At 39.4% G+C, this 9,786-nt stretch overlaps 1 protein-coding gene across 10 annotated transcripts in view; it reads left to right on the forward strand.

The window, feature by feature from the left end:
- The window catches only part of LOC110999700 (syntaxin-binding protein 5), a 118,441-nt gene extending 109,034 nt beyond the window's left edge, over positions 1-9,407 (forward strand). For 2 of the 10 annotated variants that reach the window (XM_045629504.1, XM_022268891.2), the window contains exons 17-27: positions 224-310; positions 2,191-2,262; positions 3,133-3,249; positions 3,319-3,441; positions 4,116-4,225; positions 4,299-4,524; positions 4,600-4,708; positions 5,481-5,570; positions 6,475-6,570; positions 6,786-6,910; positions 7,046-9,407. In XM_045629504.1, coding sequence (XP_045485460.1) covers positions 224-310; positions 2,191-2,262; positions 3,133-3,249; positions 3,319-3,441; positions 4,116-4,225; positions 4,299-4,524; positions 4,600-4,708; positions 5,481-5,570; positions 6,475-6,570; positions 6,786-6,910; positions 7,046-7,296 — 1,406 coding nt within the window. In that variant the 3' untranslated portion in view covers positions 7,297-9,407. Of the gene's footprint in view, positions 1-223; positions 311-521; positions 724-2,190; positions 2,263-3,123; positions 3,250-3,318; positions 3,442-4,115; positions 4,226-4,298; positions 4,525-4,599; positions 4,709-5,480; positions 5,668-6,474; positions 6,571-6,785; positions 6,911-7,045 lie in introns of those variants that run through there. The other 8 variants (XM_022268894.2, XM_022268892.2, XM_022268893.2 and 5 more) reach the window with 8 other exon arrangements.
- The last annotated feature ends 379 nt before the right edge of the window (positions 9,408-9,786 follow it).

Raw genomic sequence — 9,786 nt, forward strand, 5'->3', positions numbered from 1 at the left:
CGCAGATCTTTTCGGTAAATTGGATTAGTTTAATAACAACATAAATATGTTTAGCATAGAGAGTAGGTTTTTACTGTAATCGCTGTTTATTTAAAATGAGAGTAAGCTAAGTAGCGAACCGTAGCTGCACACCGATAGCCGCTCGAACACGCGCCGAGGCACCGACCGACCGGGCCTCTCGTCGCACCATCGAACCTCCTCTGATTAATGTGATTTCATTCAGGAGACTTTGTAGCGAGCCTCTGCACGAGAAACCAACAGATCAGTGGCGAAACTAGCGAAGAAATCGTACAAGTGCCCAACAGAATAGGTATGAATCTAAAAGAATCCGTAAAACTAACGGGGGAAGCTGAATCTTCGTCCATACCACACTAATCCAATAATCTGTGGCACCGCGCCTTGCGTCCGGGTCAATGTTTGTCCCGTAACCATTAACACGTCGGTCGGTGTCGGTCTCTCGGTCCCGTCATCCGGAAGGGGCAGCGGGGCGCCGGGCGGTGAGGCTGGTATGTGTGTTGTAGATGAACGGGCCGGGCGGCGGCGGGGGCGGCGGGGCTCCGGCGGGCGGCGGGGGCGGAGCGGCGTGTCCGACGCGAGTGAGGCGCTCGCGGTCTCAAGGTACCCGCAAACTGCACAAGTGCCTCTCCACCGCGTCCGACGTGTACGCCGCGCCCCCCGCCCCGCAGCACTCTCTGCTCACCACGCGACAGTATTGCAGTTTTGGTAGTACAGTCACCTTATAAGACCGCTCTCGTCTTTCCGTTCTGAAGCAGTCGCAATTTCCTCTTCTTACTTTGTTTTAGTACCCTATTTTTGGTTGAACGCGTCGCTCGATTGATCCGTCGCCTCCGGTCGAATGCAGAATGATACTTTTCGGCCTGAAGACTGCTAACTTTATGAGTTGCGTACGAGTATGTCGCTTCATTAACACCCGAACGACTAATATCATCGATGTTCCTCGACGTGCTACCGTTTTGTCATCAAACGAGCTCGCTTTTATGTTCTGTTTGTTTATCTCTGTTGATCATTATTTTTTGTTACTTCTGTCTACACTAACTCAACTTATCTACTTGTTTCATTACTAATACTTGTAACATAGTAATAGAAGTTGTTGATCTGAAGGTTATTAATGTTTCAGTATTTATTATTTTTTACCTTCAGCTTTACAACTTTAACAACGATAGTCTTAAAACATTACAGTACCATAATTAAGGATGAAAATAAAAAGAAGGAAACGGTGAAGAACCGTAAAAATCGATAAACAGCTTTATACTCACACGACATGCATGCGTCGAGCTCGCAATTTACATTTTTTTATTTCAACTTTCAGATCGGAATCATGTAATAGGTAAAAAATCATAAAGTTCGTCATAATATGTATACCCGTTAGTTGTCATCCCAAGTAGTGGTCTGTGATGCTGTTGCCGTGTGTTGTGGCCAGCTGGTGTGCGGCGAGCCCCTTCCACCAACCGGTGCTGGGCGGTGGCTCTCCGCGACCAACTGTGGGCAGTGGCCGTGCTTGTAACACTTATTTTGGTTTTTGTCGATACAGAACCAACTATTCCGCAGTCTGTCGCATCCATGGAGTACTTACAAATAATGCAACCGAATGGTATCCGAACACGCATCTGTATTAATACATTTTTTGTTATTTTTATTCCATTTTAATTTTAATTTTTTGGCACAGTAGGTGGTCGTTATTTTCCTTAGATTCGAAATTGTGGCTGTGTTTTAGCGATGTCTCCTACACTGCACTCGAATTGCACACTAAAAACTGCGGCATGTGTTAGAAAATAAACTAAAAGGTGACTTACTACTAAAAACTATCCTCTTTATATTCTATCACTCGCTCTGTGTACAACTGCCGAAAGAATCTCTTATAACCTAAGTTTACGTAACTTACTATGTGTTGTGCATTTTTGAAGAGGCTTTCCATAATATTAAAGACACGACAGCATTACTTTGATTCTTTTGCCTTCTCTCTGTGTTAATTTACTTATTCCAAATAATTTATCATAAGCGGTAATTTTTATCTTTAATTTGCTCTTTCAATATTTTATATCAGTAATTAATTATATTTGTACTTTATCTAAGTTTCTAAGGTGGTTGCTTCCAAATATAATCGCAATGAGTATTTTTCGCAATAATTTTAATAGTCGTTGATTATATGTTGTTTGTTTTTTTTTCTAGCTCGACCACAAAGCAAAAACTTTATATGGCTCGTTTTTGGCTGCCTCTATATTCGACTGTCGTTTTGTCTATGTATGCTTATGGTTTTCTCCTTATATGCGCACTAGTCGCATGCCGCACTAAGTTGCACGAATTGAATAAATAGCTTAATTTTTTGTTATCAGATGTATATATTTGTTTTATATGTTTTCTTTGCACTTGTTTGTCCGTCCACAAACGTGCTTTTTAATAGAGTACCACTAGAATATTATGAAATTTAAACTGCAGGCCGGTGTTTAATACGTAAAGCGAATACTCATAACTAAACTAAAGCTTAAGTAGATGTCGCTGGGCGCTCGAGCTTTGGCCTCCGACCACATTCACATACATATTCATACCATAACCATATTATGTTGCTCTTAATAATAATTATTCATGTTTTCTTATGCTGTTTTCGCCATAATCATAACATCTTCATATAGTATCTCTATGTTAGTTGTTAACCATTTTGTAATCGGAATGCGATTTACTTTCCTCTCATGAGGTAGATAAATCTGTACTAAATAAACCTGCACTTGTGAATGTTGTGAAAATAAGCTGAGATTGGACGGGCATGCAATCAAAGTACTCTCATAGCATGTTTCCTTTGTGCGTGTTTTTACATTGATCACCCGACATACCTCTAGCACCCGACGGTGCCTTCAGCTAATTTCACAACTGCACCCAATTATCAAATCTCATCAATTGTAGATTCTTTTTATTTGGTCCGTCGATGACAGTCGTGATCACGCTAAATCTTTGAATTCTTTTTCTATAATTTTTAATTGTTGTAACAGTAATATTGACCTTCTGTCACCGACTAAGCTAAGAACTGTTGACCATGAGAATGGTGAAGGGTTTTTGGCGAATGGTGATGTGAGACAAAAAGGTTTTATGTGTATTTTGTGTATACGGGTCGCGTAGATAAACTGGACAGTTCGTTTTCGCGGTCTCGCTCCAGCAGCATGTCCAGCCTCGAAAACATCTCTCAAGAAGGCATACAGTGTCTAGCTTTTGCCGATACTTACATCAAAAAGTCAGGTAAATATCTGATCACCATACCTTTAGTATTTTCCTGTTTCCTCTGTCTGATTTAGTATATTTTTTTAGATCCTACTTTGTCAGTTCCGACGCTTTGGATAGGAACGACACTGGGTTCGGTGATAACCATGACGATTAACCTACCGGAGGCAGATCTGAGGCATACACAGCCCGTCGTCGTATCGACGAGTGGTAAATTCCTTATGTTTATTAATATAAAAGAAAAAAGAACTTGGCGAATAAAAAGAGAGGCGGAGAGTTTATTGCCAGTTCTTCTCTTCCGTCCTACGCCCTTATTTTGAGAACTGGCAGTAAATGTAAAATTAGAAACATTTAATCTATATTTCTTTAATAACAGACATTTTACCCACCCAACCACTAACACAGTGTTATCTAGGAATCTGGTTAACTGGAAAGAACATTGTTGAAAGTTGAAAAGCCGCTGTCACATAATCCAATCAGTACCGTTTTATTTTGTTTGTTTTGTTTTTACTGGATTCAACGGAGTTCATCCAACAATTATTTCTTACATAGTTTTATTAACAGTTATTTGACGTATTAGTGTTTCATATGCCACCTAATCAACAAATCTAGGTATCTCTCTGGTGTGATGATGTTTGTGATGCATACTCTAAGTTGCTTCTAACATACGAACAATATAGAATTTTCAATGTCTTTACTTTACGTTGCTTTCCGTACAATACTATCTACATGTAAATCAAATATTAGCTTATTATCATGCAGAACAACGTTTTGACGTTTATAAGTGTCCATTATGTTACCTACATGAATAAATGATTTTTGATTTTCATTTTTTTTATTATTATTTTACATCAATATAAAACTATCATCGTTATACGTTACAGGTGGTCCAATTTTTAGGCTAAAAGGGTCAATATTAACAATGTCTTTTCTCGACTGTAATGGTGCTTTAATCCCATATTCATACGAAAGCTGGAAGGACGACAATAAAGATGTAAGTGATAGTTTAAACGTTGATTCTGTTGCAATACAAATGTGAAGCACGTAATGGCGAATTGGACTTTTAGAGTCGGGAGCGTCGTGAGAGGACCCCGACGAAGCAGAGCTCATCAGGCAGTGGGCACGGCAGCCATACCAGCCCGATTCCGCAGGAGGCAGCTGACCGACAGTTTGTGGTGGTAGCATCAGAGAAGCAAGCGCGTGTGGTAGCGTTGCCCAGCCAGAATTGCGTCTATCGCCAACAGATCGTCGAATCCGACTTTGTTGTCAAGGCAGAGATTGTCAGCTTAAAAGGTCGGGATGGCGACTATTAAAATATCAATGTTATATGTCTTTATATATACTTACAAAAAGCGGTGGATGTTACAGATAGTGTGTGCCTTGTATGCTATCTATCGACGGGTCACCTTGTAGCCTACAGTCTGCCTTCGTTGAGGCCGCTCCTGCACGTAGACTTTTTGCCGCTTTCAGAACTCAGGTGAGACCACGGCGAAGAATTCATTTTTTAAATGATTTATTCTTTTTATTCTATTCACTTTTTACGTTGACGAAAATTGTTTTTGTCTCTTGCTGTAACTTTTTTTTCTTTACCTTTAGGCAAGTATAGAAAACAATTTTCTTCAGCTTAATTTTGAATTAATTACGTTTAACATACGACGCGGCGCGGCCAATCCGAGTGTATCGGTATGCGGTGTCAAATGACAATGGCCATGTTATATATTTATGTGTAAGAACAATAATATAATAACTATTTAAAGCAATGACGACAACGTCAGCGGCACTTATCATTTGTAGCCGCCCGACCGCTCCCAGGCACCTCGATGTTAGCTCAGCTTGGGCGGGGACCGGTCTCGCGACTAACATTTTTAATAATCTTCACACACCTCGTAATCACTTGATCCCACCGGTTCTCTGCCAAGCGACAAATTAGACGACCGTAAGGTGCTAGTAGCTGTCGACTTTTTATCACAAATGTAGTCAAAATTTTGCAATCTGTCGAGCACCTCCTGTGCTTTCGAAATTTGGCACACTTTGCGTTTTTATTTGAGTTTCGCCGGACGAATCTAACACGACTCTACCCAGTACATGCCCGTCCGAATGACCGTATGACGGAATGACCGTACACGTTGCATGGTGCCCTGCACTCGGTGCCGTGACCCTCGCCACTCACCTAGGGCGGGCGCGCTGCTCTCTGGCAACAGGGAGCAGTGCGCGACGCCCTGTACTGACCATGCCTGTGTTCCTGGTAGCTTCCAGACACAGTCCAAACAGAGGGGTATCGTAGACCCTATGCTCTCCATTTGGGGCCAACAACTCATTGTAAACGAGGACACGGACCAGTAAGTCTCCGTACATAGCGGAATTGCGTTTCTCATGTACCCGCCGCCATCACTGTGGAGTCGCTCACCGCGGCCTCGCCTCCTTTGTTATAGACATGTTAGTGTTTCATGTTACCTCCCCCCTCACTCCACCCCGTACCTGCAGAGCTTTGAGACCCCCCCGCTACCTTCCCGGGGACATGGGCGATAAATACTCGAGATGGTTGTATTTTAAGCTGTTTGATAAATCTAAACATGTAAATGGTTATCATTAAATAAAAATAATAAATTATAGCAAAGAAAAATTTACCTCGTGGCTTGACTCGCTCTAGTCCCGCCATTTGTCTCCATCCAGGAACAGACAGTACACACTATACTCTCGTATACACTATACTCTGTGACACTGTACCCGATCACCAATCTTTTCTTACCTCCTCTTCTCCTTGTCTCACTTTTCTTTGTCTTGAGCATGGTAGCTGGTGCATGAACTTTGTATTTTCTTCTATATCTTATTTGATTTGGCAGTGTCGATTCATGTTCGCTTCTTAGTATGTATAGAGATAATGTAATTTTTTTCATTAGTACGAAATCATGGAGACGTAAAAGGTGAGATAATTTCATTTAATATACATAACTATTATGTATAAAGTATTCTTAACAAATATTCTGTAATAAAGAAAAATATTAAAGTATTAAATAGATAAAAAAGGGTACACTTAATTGGTTGAATGAGGACATTCAACCAATTAAGTGGTTTATTATTGCATATGTAGGAACATATGCAATAATTATGAAAACTTATCACAATTTTAAATTAACTTAAAACTGGTAAATACATTAAAATAATATGAAATAGATTAATATATAAAATATTAGGAATAACATCGAGTTAGTATACGTAGTAGAGTGTTGTGTTGTGTTCCAGGATAGCGAAGACGTTCTGCTTTAGCAACCGCGGGCATGGACTCTACCTGGCCTCGCCCACTGAAATACAGAAGTTTACTATCGACACGGAGTTTTGGTAAGCGTATTAACATTCTTGGACTTATGACATATCGGATATTAAAAAAAAAATCAAACAGATTTTTATTTCTTTACCCGTTTCTGTTGGTTTTCAGTTTTTGTGTCAAAAGTAATATCATTAATAATGAAGGATTGTCCGACCTAACAATTATTATATGGTCTTTAAATTTTTGTGAAATTACCATATATTCATGACAAATGTAACGGTTACAGCCAACAATTAACCGAAATGATGGGAGAGTTATTCCTGCCGCGCGACATGCCGGAACCTCCTAAAGAGAGTTTCTTCCGAGGACTTTTTGGGGGTGGAGTTCGCCCACTCGACCGGGAGGAGTTGTGTACGTATTACTCTTTTACTTGTTAAATGAAGTGAAATATGTCGTGATATTGGGACAGCGACCCAGTGTTAAGTTTTTGTCACTTCCCGAGCAACTGTTCAACCTCTAAACTGTAATTGTCACTGGTGGTTCCAGTCGGTGAGAGCAGTGGCAAGCCCAACCGCACCGTGGCTAAGCACATCCCCGGCAACGAGGGCGTGGCGGCTCGAGCATCGGCAGCGACCGGGGAGATAGCGCGGGCTCATCAGCTCGTGGTAGAGCGAGGTGACAAGTTGTCTCAGCTGGAGGACAAGACAGAGCGCATGCACACAGAGGCCGCGGCCTTCTCGTCGTCGGCGCACCAGCTAATGCTCAAATACAAGGACAAGAAGTGGTACCAGCTGTGAGCCCCTGGTCCCCGTCGCCCCCCGTCGCGTAGAGCTTAGCGTCCCCGTAGCGCGTCGTAGCGGTAGTCTGTAGAAACACGAACGCACAAAATTTTCGCTCTCTCCGTCTCCCATTCGTCGTTAGAGCACGTAGCTCCGATTCCTTCACTCGCGCCCTCGTCGACGATCGGCGATCTCCCTCCCTCGTCCACTGTACATACCGATCGCATTACGCGACGTGATATTGTAAATACGAGTCATACACGATATTGTAAACTTTTGTACGATTCCGTAGAGTAACGTCTCTTCGGCCTCCGTTGCGTCGGAGATGTTAGCGTGTAACGTGTTAAAGTATTGCATAAACGTGAGATTATTTAATGTTGCGACTATTAATATTATCGATCTAGCGTATGAATAGATATAATTTTTTATAGATACGGCAGGTCGCCGATACTTCTCGGCGACTTTGATAGCGATGGCCGTCGTCGGTCTGTATAAAATAATAAATTTAAAAATTAAATTAATGAAATACGAATAAATGATTGAAGATGTAAGCATCGGATGACAATAATTGTGTTACATTCCTCGTTGAGATTGAGTTGGCGTTGCCGCACTCGGTATACGTGTCTCGTTTAGTTATTTTTGAAAGCGCACTTTTCTATATATTTTAATAAAGAGTATGTTCTTTCGACGCTTGTATATAAAAGTATGCCTTATAAAATATATCTTGAAGTTAATTAGTTAGTATTTTTATAAAGCGCACGTTAGTGATTCGGTAACGAAATACGCTTATAAGCGGTAGCAATACTTTGCGGAGGGCAGAGGGCAGCCATCGGCCGGACCAATCGGTGTCGTGTTGGTGTCGCTAGTTATTTTAGTCTTAATGTAAACCCTAGCCTTGAACTTTCTCTTGACGAGTGACGCTAACGTGTTCGCTCGTTATTCCCGAGGGGCGTTCAAACGCCGCTTTCCTTGATTTCCGTGTTCCGTTAATCGTCCTCAGCTGTGTATAAATGTTTGATGCCAAAGTTTACTATTTTGTATATAAGAGTTTTTATTGTTATAATATTTGTAACGTAACATTTTATTTAGTGGATTATTATAGTCGAATTAGTTCCGCATCCGACGCTAGAGTTACTTGACGTGGAATTATATGAATATGATTGATGATAATGTTCCGTATGATATAATAATAAATTAGATGTCAGAATTTATTTTGTTACGAATGCACTTATATTTAGCTGTGTATCTGTCGGTTCCGGGTTTATTTGAAGAGCTAATATTTTCGTATCATAAATATTTTATGAAGACTTATTATATACTAAGTAGCTGAATTTTTATATAATTGCGTTGATGGTGCGTTTAAACGCTCTTTTTGTTTTAACTACCTCCCAATGTTTTATGTTAATTGTACGAAACGTAAGGACAGTGGCTTCGTTGTTACACACAAATGAATTGTTTATTACTTTTATATTTTCGTGTGAATAAGTTTAAAATCACGAAACTACATTTTATAGTTAGTATAACCAAACGTTTATTTCATGCCCAGCTGCTACAGAAGAACAATATCGCAAATTAATGTGATTTAAAAAGTTGTCTTCAATATAAGGTCATACTAGCTAACAAAGCAATTCTAAAACCCTCTATGCTCGTAGTGAGTTTTGTTAATTGATACAATGTGTTAATGTCGCTTGAATTGTCATCTCTGGAGTTTCACTCACCGAATGAGGTTTTTAATTACTCAATAAAGTATTGAACAAAGGAAATGAATGTGTAAATTAACTGTTAGGTCGGGATTTTAAAGTTCTAAGTAACGAAACGACCAAATAAAGAAATTAAATATCCGAACAAATTTGTTCTTTACTTCTCGCTTTCGTCAGAAACTCATCTGGTCCTTACTTAATCAATACTGATTGATCGAGTAGTTCAGAGTGACAATTTACATCTTAACAAAAACCCAGTGGCTATTTCGAAATATGTAAAAACTTTTTGGATGAAAATTATTTGTTTATAACAACATAAATTGTAATCAGATATTTAGTTACTAATTTAAATCAGAGAATTAAATGATCGCAAATGTTGGGACTAAATTAGGTAAAATAAGAATTGTAAATAAACAAGATTGTGGCAAATTATTTCTTGTTACTTAAACTTTGTGTTAACAGTCACTCCTTAAATACTTATCATGACTATACATATTGTACATAATTTATGCTGTTGAATTATTTAGTTTAGTAGATGATTATAATAGTCATTATATATAAATAAAATGAGAATAAAACTATATCAAACTATGTTTACTGTTTTATTTTTCTTTGTACGCACAAGATTTACTCAGATCTTGCTATATTTAGTTTATTTAACTACGTCATCAACACGGGTTCATAAAACTAACTGTCCAATATAAAAATTATTATCCTCAAATATAAAAAAAACTCCACCAAGTTTTCAATAAGTCACGGCGACTAATTTTCGATCTTGATTTTGTTTCATACTCTTCTTTGATGTCCA

The sequence above is a fragment of the Pieris rapae genome, chromosome 9 (genome assembly GCF_905147795.1).
Source record: "Pieris rapae chromosome 9, ilPieRapa1.1, whole genome shotgun sequence".
Classification (NCBI taxonomy): Eukaryota; Metazoa; Arthropoda; class Insecta; order Lepidoptera; family Pieridae; genus Pieris; species Pieris rapae.